Genomic DNA, 17,275 nt, shown 5'->3' on the forward strand with positions numbered 1-17,275 from the left:
CCCATAGCATCCAAGGCAGCGATGACTTGTAATGGTGGGATCAGCACACACACAGAAGAGAAGGAGAGAGACACAGGAGAGAGAGAGAGAGGGGGCACAGGAGATGGGGCACCGGAGTGATATGACCATGATAGACATAAGACACAGAAGGGATGAGGTAAAGAAGAATGGGTCCCTTTGCCTCTCCAGGAGTGACTCGGTCATTAGGGACTGTGACTCGGAGATTGACTGTGTGACTGGGGAATGTGCTTGAGCTGCTTGATGTGGGAGCTGGCAGATCCCATTGTGAGCTGCAGCGACCACATCTGCAGTAAGTGTTGGCTGCTCGAAGAGCTCCGGCTCAGAGTTGATGAGCTAGAGTCTGAGCTTCAAACGCTGAGGCACATCCGGGAGGGGGAGACTTACCTGGACACTGTGTTTCAGGAGGCAGTCACACCTGTCAGAGTAAGTAGTTTAAATCCTGCCAGTGGCCAGGGACAGCAGGGTGTGACTGCAAGTCAGGCAGGTAAAGGGAACCAGCAGTCAGGAACTCAGGAGCCTCAGCCCTTGACTCTGTCCAACAGGTATGAGGCACTTGCTCCCTGTGTGGATGGCGAACAGGGTTGCAGGAAGGATGAGTCAGCTGACCAAGGCACCATGGTTCAGCACGCCATTCAAGGGGAGGGAGTAAAGAGGCAAGTTGTAGTTGTAGGGGATTCTATTATCAGGGGGATAGATAGTATCCTTTGTGAGCAGGATAAAGAGTCCTGCATGGTATGTTGCCTGCCCGGTGCTAGGGTGCGGGACATCTCTGGCCGGCTTGAAAGGATACTGGAGAGGGAGGGGGAGGATCCAGTTGTTGTGGTCCATGTCGGTACCAACAACATAGGCAAGTCTAGGAAAGAGGACCTGTTTAGAGATTATAAAGAGCTAGGATTCAAATTAAAAAACAGGTCCTCAAGGGTCATAATCTCCGGATTACTGCCCGAGCCACGTGCAAATTGGCATAGGGAGGCAAGAATAAGGGAAATTAACACGTGGCTGAAAGAGTGGTGTGGGAATGAGGGGTTCCTTTTCATGGGACACTGGCATCAGTTTTGGGACAGGGGGGACCTATACCGTTGGGATGGTCTCCACCTGAACCGAGCTGGGACCAGTGTTCTGGCGAAAAGAGTAAATAGGGCGGTCTTTAAACTAAAGATTGGGGGGAAGGGAAAGTTAGGGAACCAAGAGGTGAAGTAATCAGCGGGGAGCGTAGCTGCTTAGGAATTAAAAAAAACACGAACAGACAAAACTCAAGAGTGGTTACGATTGTCCCCATCCCACAAAATATGACACAGTGTATGGAAAGGCTCAGTAAACCAAGGTCCACCACACTAAGAAAACAAAAAGGGACGGTCAATAGAGAATTAAAGGTGCTATATTTAAATGCGCGCAGTGTACGGAACAAGGTAGATGAGCCTGTGGCCCAGATTGTGACTGGCAGGTATGATGTGGTAGGCATCACAGAGACATGATTGCAGGGGGTTCAGGACTGGCATTTGAACATCCAGGGATTCACAACCTATCGAAAAGACAGAGAGGTGGGCAGAGGCGGGTTTGCCTTGTTAATTAGGAATGAAATTAAATCAATAGCACTAAATGACATAGGGTCGGATGATGTGGAGTCTGTGTGGGTAGAGTTGAGGAACCACAAAGGCAAAAAAACCATAATGGGAGTTATGTACAGGCCTCCTAACAGTGGTCAGGACCAGGGGCACAAAATGCACCACGAAATAGAAAGTGCATGTCAGAAAGGCAAAGTCACAGTGATCATGGGGGACTTTAATATGCAGGTGGACTGGGTAAATAATACTGCCAGTGGACCCAAGGAAAGGGAATTCATTGAATGTTTACAGGAGGGCTTTTTGGAACAGCTTGTGATGGAGCCCCCGAGGGAACAGGCCATTCTGGACTTAGTGTTATGTAATGAGCCAGACTTTATTAAAGATCTTAAAGTAAGGGAGCACTTAGGAGGCAGTGATCATAATGTGGTCGAATTCAATCTCCAATTTGAAAGAAAGAAGGTAGAATCAGATGTAAAGGTGTTACAGTTAAATAAAGGTAACTACAGGGGTATGAGGGAGGAACTGACGAAAATCGACTGCGAGCAGAGCCTAGTGGGAAAGACAGTAGAACAGCAATGGCAGGAGTTTCTGGGAGTAATTGAGGACACAGTACAGAGGTTCATCCCAAAGAAAAGAAAGGTTATCAGAGGGGGGATTAGGCAGCCATGGCTGACAAAGGAAGGTAGGAATGCATCAAAGCAAAAGAGAAAGCCTATAATGTGGCAAAGAGTAGTGGGAAGTCAGAAGATTGGGAAGGCTACAAAAACAAACAGAGGATAACAAAGAGAGAGATAAGGAAAGAGAGGATCAAATTTGAAGGTAGGCTAGCCAGTAACATTAGGAATGATAGTAAAAGTTTATTTAAATACATTAAAAACAAACGGGAGGCAAAAGTTGACATGGGCCGCTCAAAAATGACGCTGGTAATTTTGTGATGGGAGACAAGGAAATAGCTGAGGAACTGAATATGTACTTTGCGTCAGTCTTCACAGTAGAAGACATGAGTAATATCCCAACAATTCCGGAGTCAGGGGACAGAGTTGAATATGGTAGCCATCACAAAGGAGAAAGTGCTAGAGAAACTAAGAGGTCTAAAAATTGATAAATCTCCGGGCCCAGATGGGCTACATCCTAGAGTTCTAAAGGAGATAGCTGAAGAAATAGTGGAGGCGTTGGTTATGATCTTTCAAAAGTCACTGGAGTCAGGGAAAGTACCAGAGGATTGGAAAATCGCTGTTGTAACCCCCCTGTTCAAGAAGGGATCAAGGAAAAAGATGGAAAATTATAGGCCAATTAGCCTAACCTCGGTTGTTGGCAAGATTCTAGAATCCATTGTTAAGGATGAGATTTCTAAATTCTTGGAAGTGCAGGGTCGGATTAGAACAAGTCAGCATGGATTTAGTAAGGGGAGGTCGTGCCTGACAAACCTGTTAGAGTTCTTTGAAGAGATAACAAATAGGTTAGACCAAGGAGAGCCAATGGATGTTATCTATCTTGACTTCCAAAAGGCCTTTGATAAGGTGCCTCACGGGAGACTGCTGAGTAAAATAAGGGCCCATGGTATTCGAGGCAAGGTACTAACATGGATTGACGATTGGCTGTCAGGCAGAAGGCAGAGAGTTGGGATAAAAGGTTCTTTTTCGGAATGGCAACCGGCGACGAGTGGTGTCCCGCAGGGTTCAGTGTTGGGGTCACAGCTGTTCTCTTTATATATTAACGATCTAGATGACGGGACTGAGGGCATTCTGGCTAAGTTTGCCGATGATACAAAGATAGGTGGAGGGGCAGGTAGTATGGAGGAGGTGGGGAGGCTGCAGAAAGATTTAGACAGTTTAGGAGAGTGGTCCAAGAAATGGCTGATGAAATTCAACGTGGGCAAGTGCGAGGTCTTGCACTTTGGAAAAAAGAAGAGAGGCGTGGACTATTTTCTAAACGGTGACAAAATTCATAATGCTGAAGTGCAAAGGGACTTGGGAGTCCTGGTCCAGGATTCTCTAAAGGTAAACTTGCAGGTTGAGTCCGTAATTAAGAAAGCAAATGCAATGTTGTCATTCATCTCAAGCGGCTTGGAATATAAAAGCAGGGATGTACTTCTGAAGCTTTATAAAGCATTAGTTAGGCCCCATTTAGAATACTGTGAGCAATTTTGGGCCCCACACCTCAGGAAGGACATACTGGCACTGGAGCGGGTCCAGCGGAGATTCACACGGATGATCCCAGGAATGGTAGGCCTAACATACGATGAACGTCTGAGGATCCTAGGATTATATTCATTGGAGTTTAGCAGGTTGAGGGGAGATCTAATAGAAATTTACAAGATAATGAATGGCTTAGATAGGGTGGATGTAGGGAAGTTGTTTCCATGAGCAGGGGAGACTAGGACCCGGGGGCACAGCCTTAGAATAAAAGGGAGTCACTTTAGAACAGAGATGAGGAGAAATTTCTTCAGCCAGAGAGTGGTGGGTCTGTGGAATTCATTGCCACAGAGGGCGGTGGAGGCCGGGACGTTGAGTGTCTTTAAGACAGAAGTTGATAAATTCTTGATTTCTCGAGGAATTAAGGGCTATGGAGAGAGAGTGGGTAAATGGAGTTGAAATCAGCCATGATTGAATGGTGGAGTGGACTCGATGGGCCGAATGGCCTTACTTCCGCTCCTATGTCTGATTGGAATGATCGTCAATCCTTGCCAGACCTCTGCTGACCATTTGCCCCTCACCTGATCCCCCATCTCTCATCTGACCCCTCGCATTACCTCTCACCCCTCATCAGACCCCATGTCCTCTGCCAGATTTATAAAATAGCACACCTAGTGGTGGGTGGGTGATCCATATCAGCCTCCATACCAGCCTCTTTCGTAGGTCTCTAGCATCATGGTAGCATTGTGGATAGCACAATTGCTTCATAGCTCCAGGGTCCCAGGTTCGATTCCGGCTTGGGTCACTGTCTGTGTGGAGTCTGCACATCCTCCCTGTGTGTGCGTGGGTTTTCTCCGGGTGCTCCGGTTTCTTCCCACAGTCCAAAGATGTGCAGGTTAGGTGGATTGACTTTGATAAATTGCCCTTCGTGTCCAAAAGTGCCCTTAGTATTTGCTGGGGTTACTGGGTTATGGGGATAGGGTGGAGGTGTTGACCTTGGATAGGGTGCTCTTTCCAAGAGCCGGTGCAGACTCGATGGGCCGAATGGCCTCCTTCTGCACTGTAAATTCTATGATAATCACAGAATCTACATTTCAGCCAATTTGGTTCACCCCACATGATATCAAGAAACGCCAGAGGGCACTGCATACGCCAAAGGTATTGGGCCCTGACAATATTCTGGCAACAGTTCTGAAGACTTGTGCTCCAGAACTTGCTGTGCCCCGAGCCAAGCTGCTCGAGTCTAGCACCAACACTGGCATCTATCTGGCAATGTGGAAAATTACTCATGTATGTTCCGTACACAAAAAGCAGGACAAACTCTACCTGGTCAGTCAGTTTATTATTGAAAGTCAGTAAAGTGATGGAAAGGGTCATCAACAGTGCTATGAGTGGCACTTACTTAGCAATAACCTGCTGACTGATGCTCAATTTGGGTCATGCCAGGGCCTCTCAGTTCCTGACCTCATTATAGCCTTGGTTTAAACATGGGTCAGATTCCAGAGTTGCGGTGAGATGGACTGCCCGTGATTTCAAGGCCACACTTGACCAAGTGTGGCATCAAGGAGCCCCAGCAGAACTGTGAATCGGAGGGGGAAACTCTCCGCTAATTGGAATCATACCAAGTACAAAGGAAGGTGGTTGTGGTTGATGGAGGTCAGTCATCTCAGCTCAACGACATCACTGCAGGAGTTCCTCAGGGTAGCGTCCTAGGCCCAACCATCTTCAGTTACTTCATCAAGGGAACTTCCATCATGAGTTGAGGAGAAGTATTTTCTCTCAGAGATTAGTGTGTCTTTGGAGTATTCTTCCTCAAAAGGCAGTGGGAGCAGAGTCGTTGAATACCTTTAAGGCAGAACTATATATATTCTTGATATGCAGAAACGTGAATGATTATCGGGGTAGCTCGGAGTTGAGGTTACAATCAGATCAGCCATGATCTGCGCGGCATGGTGGCGCAGCGGTTAGCACTGCTTCCTCACAGTGCCGAGAACCCGGGTTCAATTCAGGCCCTGGGTTACTGTGCGTGTGAAGTTTGCACATTCTTCCCGTGTCTAGGTGGGTCTCACCCCCACAACCCAAAGATGTGCAGGGCAGGTGGATTGGCTGTGCTAAATTGGCTCTTTGGAAACATTTTATCAAAAGATCAGCCGTGATCTTATTGAATGACGGAATAGGCTGGAGGGGCCCAATGGCCTACTGCTGCTCCTAATTCAGGTGTTCATATGTTTGTATGGTGTTAGGCTATCTGGCCTCCAGACATGGTGAGTATGTGCAAATTCCACATGGACAGTGACCCAGGGCCAGGATTCGAACCCGGGTACTCAGTGCCACAGTCCCAGTGCTAACCACTCCACCACATGCCCCCCTTGGTTTTTTATTAATTGATCTAGCTTATAATAAAGGTGTTTATATTAAATTAAATGTTTACCTATGACTTAGCCCTGCACACCGCCTTGTGTTGCGATAATAGTATGTGAACGTTTTTTCAGCTCAATTCACAGAGAGAAGAAAAGAGAAAGTGAGGGAGAACACCAAACAGAGAGCACAAAAGAGCGAGAATGAAAAAACAAGATCGAGAGCGGGAAAGAGTTGATGAAAGAGCGAGAGGGAGGGAGCGAGAGAGAGCAAAAACCAGAAATTGAGATGTAGATAACACTGCACTCCAGCCTCTGTGAACAAAATGTTTGACTCACAGCCTGAACCTCAGTGACCGCTCCCTCATGGCCTCTGTCCCAGTGACTGCTCTGCTCAGTCTCTGAACATTCGGCTCTGGCTCAGCCTCGGTCATCGCTCAGCTCAGGGCCTTGACCTCTGTCACTGCGCAGCTCATAGACTCACCCTCTGTGAACTGTCTGCTCATAGACTCAGCCTCAAGAACTGCACTGTTCAGGGAGTTAGCCTCTGTGACCATGCTGCTCACAGCCACGGCCTTGGAGACCATTCTGCTCCCAGCCTCGCCTTTTCTGAGGTCATATGGGTTGAAGAGAGGAACAGGAAAGGATGTGTCTGAAAAATATCAGGTGAACCGCACAATTGAGAGTCAGCCCGAATATAGGAGGTTCAGAGCGTAAGTGAGAAAACAAATAAGAGAAGCAAAAGGACACTATGGATGGAGACTGCCAGCTACCATATAAGGGAATACAAACTTTTTAAGAGCATATAAAACATGAAAGAGTGGTAAAGGAGGAGTGGGACTAATTATGGACCGGAAAGGGGATTTAGACATTCAGGCAGGTGGAAAGGCTGAGGTTCCGATTGAGCAGAGGGCATCTGTCTTTACCACAGAACTAAGTGTCCAAGTCATAGTGAAAAAAAGTTAGTCGAGACACTGACAGTTTGAAAATGATGGTGAGGTACTAGATAGGCCAGCTGTACTTAAAAGTTGCGAAGTTACCGGGACTGGATGAGATACATTTAAAGATACTGAGTTTACATTTTATACAGAGGAGGAGCAGAAAATAGCAGGAGAACGGCAGAGACAGGGAGGGTTGTCAGGGCTGGAGCAGGTCCCAGAGATCTGGAGTATTGTAGCGGTAGAGATAGAGGGGGTTGTAGGAGCTAAATGATTTTTACACAGATAGGGAAATTTACATGGACAGAAGGAGGCTGCAGGGATAGGGAGGGCTGTAGGGACTGGAACTATTACAGAAATAGGGAGGGTTGTAGGGGCTATATGATGTTTGAAAGCTAGGGAGATACGTAACAACTGGAGGGAGGTTTCAAAGATAGGAAGTGTAGGGATTGGAGGAAGCTACAGAGATAGAGAGGGTTGTATGGGTTGGAGGATGTCACAGGGAGAGTTGTTCCGTTGGGAGAAGGTTACAGACATGGGGTGGTATTAAGGGACTGGAGGCAATTACTGGGATGGAGAGGGTTTTATGGCTCCCACAATCCAAAGATGTGCAGGTTAGGTAGATTGGCCATGCTAAATTGCCCTTAGTGTCCAAAAAAGTTAGGTAGGGTTACGGGGGATAGGGTGGAAGTGTGGGCTTAAGCTTAAGTAGGGTGCTCTTTCCAAAGGTCGGTGCAGACTCGATGGGCCGAATGACCTCCTTGTGCACTGTAGGGATTCTGTGATTCTCTTGGAGTTTTCAGACTAAGGGGAGCATTTGCAGGCAATTGAGATACAGCAAAGCGAGGGTTTTTAAGAGGATGGGGAAGATTACAGCACTCGGCGTGCTGTGGGGGTCGAGCATTTTACAGAAGACAGAGAAGTTGGAGGGGCTGGAGGAGTTTAGAGAGATGGTGAGGGTTGTAGGGTTTGGAGGAGATTGCTGAGAAAGCATGTGCTACCTCAAAGGAGAGCTACCAAAATATACTCACTGGAAATGAAATGAAATGAAAATCGCTTATTGTCACAAGTAGGCTTCAAATGAAGTTATTGTGAAAAAACCCTAGTCGCCACATTCTGGCGCCTGTTCGGGGAGGCTGGTGCAGGCGGACAGAGGAGCTTACAAAATGCATGAAGGTTGTTACGGGGGGTGGGAGAGGGTGAATACTACAAAGATAGAGATGCTGCCTGATCTGTTGAGTATTGCTAGCAATTCCTATCAAATACATCAACACTATTTACCTCAATCATCCCCTGTGGGAGCAAGTTCCACATTTTAATCGTTCTCCATTTAACCCCAAATTCTTCATTTTATAATTCATCATTTTAAAGATTTCTATGCTGTACCCCCTCAGCTTCTCTTTTCTAGGGAAAAGCGTGCCAGCATGTTCAGTCTTCCTTGACAGTTACAATCTCTCAATTCTCAATGTGAAGTCCCAGTCAAGCGACCACTCGCACGTGATGACTCTAAGAAACTTAAATATTTATTATACCTCTTATATTACACCTCCTACTCCCTGAAGGTCTGGGTATTTATGTCCCAAAGGCTCCTGGGTTAAGGGGGTAGCTCCAGCCCCCTCTCATCTAGGTAGATCATAATCAGGTAAGGCCCCAGAGACTCTGAGGTTACAGATCCCTTGGCCTCCTGTATGGTTAAAACACTGCTCCCCCTCAATGGCAGGAGGCAGCAGACCCTTTGACTTCTTTGCTCGTGGTTGTCTCCCGAATGCCTGCTGTTCCAGATCTGGAGGGGTATAACAAATCGGGGAGTACCATTTCCAGGCCGAATCCCTTGGTGGTTCACCGCGCTTGGCCCAGCGGTCGCTACTGGAACCGTTTCGACTGCTGTGGGCAAAGTCTCCATGCCGGAGTCTGGGTCAGATGAGTCGACCTTTCGCATCTATGACTTGAGGGGGTTCATCTGCCTCGCTGAGTGTCATAAGTGGCTGCTCCGGAGGAGGAGCGCCACCAGTATGGGGCTGTGGTCTGTCCTTGTGGACCTGCAAGTTTTGGCTCTGGAGGTGTCCATGTGCCAATTTGATTCCTTACCCTGTATCCGTACAAAGTATGGGACCAGCCCTCAATGCTTTACTACCGTCACTGGGATCCACAACGTCCTGTCCGCGAAGTTCCAGACGTAAACTGCATTGCCCACTAAAAATATCCTGATTGATATTGCCGGTCCCGTTTCAACTTGTTCCTGCTGGTCGCAGATCTTTCCCCTGATGCCCGGCAAGATGAGGCTCAACCTTATGCGCTGTCGACATCCTATTAACAGTTCCGAGAGTGGGTTTCACCCCCACAACCCAAAGATGTACAGGATAGGTAGATTGCCCCCGTTAAATTGCCCCTTAATTGGAAAAATGAATTGGGCATTCTAAATTTATTTTTTAAAAGGTTCCGAGAGTGCTACTCTGGTGGTGGTGTTTGGTGTGGTCCTGTGGTAGTAAAGGAAATGGGCGAGGTGGGTCTCCGGGAAACCTAAGGTCTGCTTCTGCATGCCAAGCTTAAACGTCTGCACTACCCGTTTAGCCAAACTGATGGATGACGGGTGGTATGGTGCAGTTTGTACATGATGGACTCCGCTGTGCTTTAGAAAGTCGACAAATTCCGAATTCATAAAAGCAGTGCCGTTGTTCAACACCAATACCTTGGGAAGCCCGTGAACACTAAAGGTTTGCCCGAGTCGCTCTTGATGACGTCATGGTCATTCGGTGAACATCCATCCATTTTGAATGTGCGTCAATGATAATGAGATGCATTGCTCCTTGAAAAGGCCCCGTGAAATCTATGTGGAGGCAGAACCATGGTTGGCCGGATCCATCCCATCCTCCTCTCCAGTGTAAAGTACCAGGCACACAACCACTCGGGAGTGATGACTGTAACTCAAATATATTATACCAATTATTACACCTCCTACTCCCCGAAGGGTCTCCCTTGCACAGCCCCCACTTGGGCCGGGGTATTTATGTCCCAGATGCCCCTGGATTAAGGAGGTAGTACGCCGCCTCATCTGGCTAGATTGTACTCTGGTGAGATCCTAGGGGCTCTGAGGTTACGGATTACTTGGCCTCCTGCAGGGTTATCGCACTCAAGACCATCCTTGTGAATGTTTTTTGCACCTTCTCCAGTTCCTTTCTGTCCTTTTTTAATATGTTGATTTGAATTGTGCGCAGCTCTCCAAGTGTGGTCAAAACAAGGTTCTAGACACATTCAACATCACTTTTCTGGATCCCAAGTGTTATTGTTTGATTGTTTGTAAAATGTCCATGTTGCTACTCTTAATGATTGATAAATCTGTAGTTCTGCCATTGCACAACTTGTTGATCCTCCCTAACCTCTCCAATTGAAATAATTTGCCCACAGGAAGTCATGAAGACAAACTTGTTATTTTCAAAACTCCATCATATCAGTCTCCAAATCCCGAAAGTGCACACAGCCAACTCTTGGAATCCAAAGGGGCAAAATACTGAGAATGTGCAGGTGGCACGATGGCACAGTGGTTCGCACTGTTGTCTCACGGCACCTGGGTTCGATCCCGGTCTCAAGTCACTGTCCGTGTGGATTTCGCACATTCTGCCCGTGTCTGCATGGTTCTCACCCTGGGTCTCAGCCCCACAAAGGTGGATTGACCATGCTAAATTGCCCCTTAATTGGAAAAAAAGAACTGGGCACTCGAAATGTGCTGGAAATGCTCAGGTCAGAAAACATCTGTGGAGAGAAGCAACCTCTCTGCAGCCTTTGACATGTCCAACTACACTACCCTCCTCCTGCAACTCTTCTGTGTTGTCCAGTCAGTGGGACGGCTCATACTTGTTGCACGTTTTCGTCTTCAGTTGTTGGCAGAGAATCTGCTGCAATGGTGAATCTTCCCACCGCCATCGCTCTGGTTCCTACCAAGGGTCAATCTCTGCTTTTCAATTCGATTCAGCTTCTCGGGCTCGCGCTTCCTCACAACCGCTGTTGCGCGTGGCAGAACTACAACTCCCATCTGGCACCGCGTCCGGCTCGCCTGATTCCATACTGCCACTCCTCACTGCGCAGGCTCTGGGCCCCAGGCAGCATGGGTAATGTAGATTCGACTGGGTGAGAGTCTGTCCGGAAAGCGGCTGTGCAGAAATGGGCGGCGCAATGATGCGTGAAGCCCCGCCCCCTGCTATGTGAATGGCTTTTCAGAATGATTGGCAGGTCAATTCAGAAAGTCGCTCCTCTTACCTCTGTCTCTGAATGGCTGCAAGAACCGTCAATCAGAGAGCTGAGCTGTTTGATTGGCTGTGTGTTGGACATTGAGGGTGTTTATTGAAGCATTTCCCTTCTGATTTACAGGCTGAGTTTTGTTGATGGGTCATTGCTGAATATGAGAAGGTGAGGTGTAATTATCTGGGAGGGGCAGAGATACATTTCTTGAAATACCTTTTAATGTCTTTTAAGATTTTACCTCAAGGCCTCGACCTTTCCCAGAAGCCTGGGCTTGGATTTGACAGTTTTGCCCAGTGCTGTGTCTGAGAGCTGAATTTGGGGTGTGCAGTCTGAGTGAGTGCAAACCCTCCAATGAGCTACACTGAAGTATATTTCTTAGCTTCCAGCACATTCTGCCTCGTCTGTTTTCTTTCAATAAATTTGGAAAATAAGGTGCAAAATTTTACATTATTTCACCCTAGTGTTTTCTTAAATTAAACACAGACTTGAAGGGTAAAACTGTTTTTTACCGGCTCGATTCGAGCTCATAGTGAATTCATAACCCATTTTACACTCTGCCTGACTGTCTTTTCCATTGCCCTCATGGTGCCTGGGAAGGTGGAGTCTTCGTGGAGGAAAGAAAGTAGCCACATTGTCTGCTACTGGTTACTATCCAGTGTCCCTGCTGGAAACAGTGACAGTCAAGTGAGGAAAAATATAAGACTTAAATTTGACCTCCCACATGCGAATAGCATACTGACACTCAATATGGAACAGTCTCGAACGGAGTAGTCAGCAGCCCCTTAAGGAAAGGTCGAAAGGAAGTTGGAGGAAATCATATTTTATTTTCCTGTTTTACAGAAGGATTACGCTGTACTACACCAGAGAGGATTGACACCGCAGATAGATCCTGATCACCACTCAAGGAATAACTGCACAACTGTGGGAAGACATCCAGTCCCTTCACAGCAATGCTGAACACAGAGGAGGTTGGGCAGTGAAACCATCATCTGGGAATCAGTCGGGTCGGGGGGGTCATCAAATCATCAGATTTTAAATTGTCAGAGAGAACCAATCTGATGGTCAGCCGTGGGTGACAGGTCAGAGTGAGACTGGGAAAATGTGTGATTGGGCTCCAAGTGTGGTGAGAGCTTCAATCATTCATCAAGCCTCATGAACCACTGACTCATTCCTGCAGGTGAGAGGCTGTTCAAATTTGAGGTGTAAGAGGAGGGCTCCACAGGATCGTAAGACCTGTTAACTGACAACATCCGTCTCTTGTTCCACCCATAACACGAGGGCAGTAACATGGAAGCGAAACCGTTCACATGTGAGGTGTGCAATCGAACCTTCACACGTTCATCGACACTTGTAAATCACCGACGCATTCACACCGGAGAGAAGCCCTTCAAGTGTGAGGTATGTGACCAAGCTTTTACATGGCCAACAAATCTCTTGCAACACCGACGCCTGCACACTGGGGAGAAACCCTTCAAATGTGAGGTGTGTGATAAACCCTTTGCACAATCATCGGCCCTGGTGGATCACCGGCGCATTCACACAGGAGAGAAACCGTTCATGTGTGAGGTGTGTGCTAAATCATTCTCACAGTTATCATCGCTCCGCGCACACCGACGCATTCACACAGGGGAGAAACCTTTCACATGTGAGGTGTGTGACAGATCATTCTTGCACTCATCTCACTTCCGTGTTCACCAGCGCATTCACGATGGTGAGAAACCTTTCATTTGTGAGGTGTGTAACAAAGCCTTCACAAACTCAACCAACCTCCTGATGCACCAACGTATTCACACAGGGGAGAAACCCTTCAGATGTGAGATATGTGAGAAGGTTTTCAGCCACTCCTCTGCACTGCTGAGCCACCAGAGGATCCACACAGGGAAGAAACCCTTCAAATGTGAGGTGTGTGACCGAGCCTTCGCACATTCATCGACGCTCGTGAATCACCGACGCATCCACACTGGGGAGAAGCCGTTCATGTGTAAGGTGTGTAAGGAGGGCTTTGCTCAGTTATCACGCCTGGTGAGTCACCAACGCATTCACACCGGGGAGAAACCATTCTCGTGTGAAGTGTGTGACAAATCATTCTCACGATCATCAACTCTTCGCGAACACCAACATATTCACACAGGGGAGAAGCCGTTCACCTGTGAGGTGTGCAAAAAATCATTCTCACACTCATCTCACTTTCGTGTACACCAACGTATTCACACAGGAGAGAAACCATTCACCTGCAAGATGTGTCAGAAATCATTCTCACGGTCATCATCCCTCCGCCGACACCAACACATTCACAAGGGAGAAACCGTTCAAATGTGAGGTGAATGACAAAGATGACAGAAACTCGTTTAACCTCCTGTTCCATCAAAGAATTCCCAGATGGGAGAAATTCGTCCAGTCTGAGATTTAGGATGAAGCTTTCTCAACTCTTCAAAGCTCTTGGGTACCAGTGGATTCACATTGAGAAACCATTCAGACGTGAGATATGTGACAAGGCTTTTACACAGTAAATGCATCTCCTGGTCAGTCAACACACAGCATGTGGGCGATGACCTATGCAGACATCACACTTGGGACTTGGCTTGAGACCTTCCATAGGAACCTCCGACATGGGTTTTGTTTCCAGACAAATCCGTCAAGAAACATATCGGGAACAGCACCAGGAACTCTTTGTTACATTTATCTACGAGACCAAAGCATTTGACTCAGTAAATTGGGAGGCTCTGTGGATTGTGCTCCAATGATTTGGATGTCCAAGAAACTTCTTCACAATCCAATTGTCTCGAGTGAGAGATCTGAAACAGAACCATTCAAAACTCAGACTGGTGTCAAGCAAGGCTGTGTGATTGCGCCCATTCTATTTACAATGACCGTGATTGCTCACCTCATAAAAGATCAACTGCCCTCGAGTGTCAATATTAAATATCACCTTGATGGGGAATACATTGACCTTGGTCACCTCCTTGTCAAAACTAAACTGACAACCATAAATGCATATGATCTACAGTTTGCAGATGCCTGCAGGTCGTTGCCCACCCTACAGCAGATTTGTAAACCCCTCTCATCTCTTCAATTCTGTCTATATGAAACTCAGCCTGTCCCTGAATGTGGCCAAAACAAAACTCATTGATCAATCCACACCTGGTTAGTCAAATATTTCACCTCCCATATATGTTGAAGTAGAGATTCAGGAATATGTTGAGCGCTTACCCGACCTCGACAGCCACCACTCTCAAAAGACCTCAATTGACGGGGGAGATCCAACACTGGATCAGCTGTGTCAGTTCAATCTTCGACAAGCTACAGCGTGTGTTTGACTGCAGCAATTGGAACTTCAGAGAATCAAGAAGACAGATCACGACCATCAAGGGAATTAGTGATGAGCACCACATACTGGGCTTGTCATCAAAGCTTGCAACTCTTGATAGAATGAAAAATGCAAGTCAATAAAAAGACCCAGTGTACAGAGCAGTTGTCAGCACCACACTCCTGTATGCAGCAAGACCAGGACTGCACATCAGCAGCTCATCTAGGCGCTTGAGAAATTCCATCAGCAATGCCTCTGCCACGTTATCCACATTGACTGGCACAGTTATCGCAAAAACACTCATGTCCTTCTTGAATTCAGGTCCTCAGCTATTCAGAGAAACCTCCGATAAATCAACTTTGATGAGCTGAACACTGTTCCAATGGATGGAAACCATCTACCCCACAGATTCTGTTCTCACAAGTCTACATTCAAGGGAATACGAGCTCAGTCTGTACAACCTGTCCTCATAATTTAACCCAGGAACATTCTGGTGAATCTACACCTCCAAGGCCAATATATCCTTCCTGAGCTGCAATGGTCAGAACTGAACTCAGTTCTCCAGATAGGGTCTAAACAGAGCTCTGTTCATCTGGAACAGAACTTCCACAAGGACTCGGTTAGTTTCGGGAGGAGACACTGTGGATTACCTTTTCAGAATGGTTCTGGAGTAATGAGCAGTTTTGACAGAGGAGAGCAGGACCACTAGTGCTCGATGTGGTCCAGTCAGATCTGGTGATGGATGGCTGACAGTGTGTACCAGATACACTCAACTCTTCACCACTTGGACTTGAGAAGCAGGGAGACCGACCAGGCAGGATTATAGTTCAGGTAATTTTGGGAACAAGGGCATAGAAGGTGGATATGAGGGAGTGGTTAAACCAGATTGATGGTTACAGAAGCATTGTGGTGAATGGAGGGTCAAAGGGCAGAGAGTTCGGAATTAGAAAATGCTGTCCAATTAATCTGGGGAAGAGTGACTTCCAGGAGTGGAAACTGATTGATCCACGGGCCCACATTACCACTGTAACCATTGGTGTGTTTGTGAGTTGGAAACGAGCTGCATCCTGTGTAACTGAAGTTCGATGTAATTTCTGACCATCGGAATTGGGAACCAGACTAGAGCACAGGGATTTCAAAAAACTTCTGTCTGTAGTATTCTGAGAGAGTTTCCCTTGATGTGAATGTGTGTTAGTAAAGCGAGCCAGCTCTCGGGAGTGGGTATGGGGTAGAATCGGACCCTGCTTTAGTTGGTGACGTGAATTATAGACAGATCCTCTTTGGGGTGTTTGACTAATTTGACTAACGCCATGGGTAATATTTGTACTCTTCTGTCTGGGAGGACTACTATCCTGAGTATGGTGAGGGAGTGGGGGTGATTCTCTACAGACCTGAGTTCCCACAGCCTTCGATGTAATAACGGTGCGATATGTACCAGCCTCCCCGAACAGGCGCCGGAATGTGGTGACTATGGGCTTTTCACAGTAACTTCATTTGAAGCCTACTTGTGACAATAAGCGATTTTCATTTAATTTCATATGTTCACTTTGCACTCTTCCAAGATTCATTTCATGTTCTGGTAAAGACATTGAATCATTTTCAAATTCTTTGGAATTTTAGTTGATTCAAAGTTTGGTGTAAGCTGAATATTGTGTTGTTGTCTGTCTGCTGTTCTATCAATTTTCTGTATAGATTTATAATTCACAATAAATTCACTTTTTAACTAACCCTAAATTACCTGTTTTGTCAGCATGGTGTGTTCCTATTCACTGAAACACTCAGGAGCCTACAGTAAGAGTCCCGTACACAAGATACTGGTCAATGTCACTGTGGCCGGTTACTTTTTCCATCAATGAGTTTAGAATTTCCAGTTCACAGGAAGCAGAACATTTCCCTAAGACAGAAAGACTTGCATTTGCATGTACAAACACCTGGCATCCGAAAAACTTTATGGTCACGGTGGCACAGTGGTTAGCACTGCTACTGCATTGTGCCAACTTCAATTCCGGCCTTGAGTTACTGTCTGTGTGGAGTTTGCACATTCTCTCTGTGTCTGTGGGTTTCTTCCGGGTGCTCCGGTTTCCTTCCACAGTCCAAAGATGTGCGTGTTAAGTGAATTGGCCATGCTAAATCGCCTCTTAGTGTCCAAAAGGTTAAGTGGAGTTGCAGGGATAGGGTGGGGGAGTGGACTTTCAGAGGGCCAGTGTAGACCCGATAGGCCAAATGGCCTCCTTCTGCACTGTGGGGAGTCTTTGAAGTGCTTCTTAAAGGTTCATCAGTTTTTGTGATGTGGTAGCCAATTAGTGCACAGCAAGTTGCCACAAACAGCAATGTGATAATTTGTGATGTTTATTGAAGGATCCATGTTTGCAAGACAGCAGAGATTTAAGATGTCAGGGCCACACAAATAATTCCTCAGTCTCTGGGCTCCCTGTACAAACCCCACTCACCATTTGTTGAAACACAACCATGTTGTAAAATGAGTGAAGAAATTATCCTGTAGATGTTTACACACTCCACTGATCATGAAGTTAATCAGATCACAATGTACCATCCTTAAATAAAACTGCTTCAATTTGTCACATTTTTAAAAAGTTAGCTTCAGTAAAACAAAACAAAATACAGCAGATGCTGGAGATCTAAAATAAAAACAAAGTGCTGGAAAAACTCCACAGGTCTGGCAGCCTCTGTGCAGAGAAAACCAGAGTTAATG

The 17,275-nt window shown here is 46.7% G+C and overlaps 2 protein-coding genes across 2 annotated transcripts in view; both read left to right on the forward strand.

The window, feature by feature from the left end:
- Positions 1-11,167: 11,167 nt before the first annotated feature.
- LOC140390136 (uncharacterized) lies at positions 11,168-15,393 on the forward strand. Its single transcript, XM_072475068.1, is given in 3 exon segments — positions 11,168-11,420; positions 12,096-13,555; positions 13,557-15,393. Coding segments are annotated over 2 exon segments (1,122 nt in total). The 5' UTR covers positions 11,168-11,420; positions 12,096-12,542; the 3' UTR covers positions 13,666-15,393.
- LOC140390134 (uncharacterized) overlaps positions 15,260-17,275 on the forward strand; it is a 39,618-nt gene continuing 37,602 nt past the window's right edge. Inside the window, exon 1 of the mRNA XM_072475066.1 lies at positions 15,260-15,393. The gene's annotated coding sequence lies outside the window, so the exon portion shown is untranslated. The remainder of the gene's footprint in view (positions 15,394-17,275) is intronic.

Source organism: Scyliorhinus torazame, chromosome 14 (assembly GCF_047496885.1).
Source record: "Scyliorhinus torazame isolate Kashiwa2021f chromosome 14, sScyTor2.1, whole genome shotgun sequence".
Classification (NCBI taxonomy): Eukaryota; Metazoa; Chordata; class Chondrichthyes; order Carcharhiniformes; family Scyliorhinidae; genus Scyliorhinus; species Scyliorhinus torazame.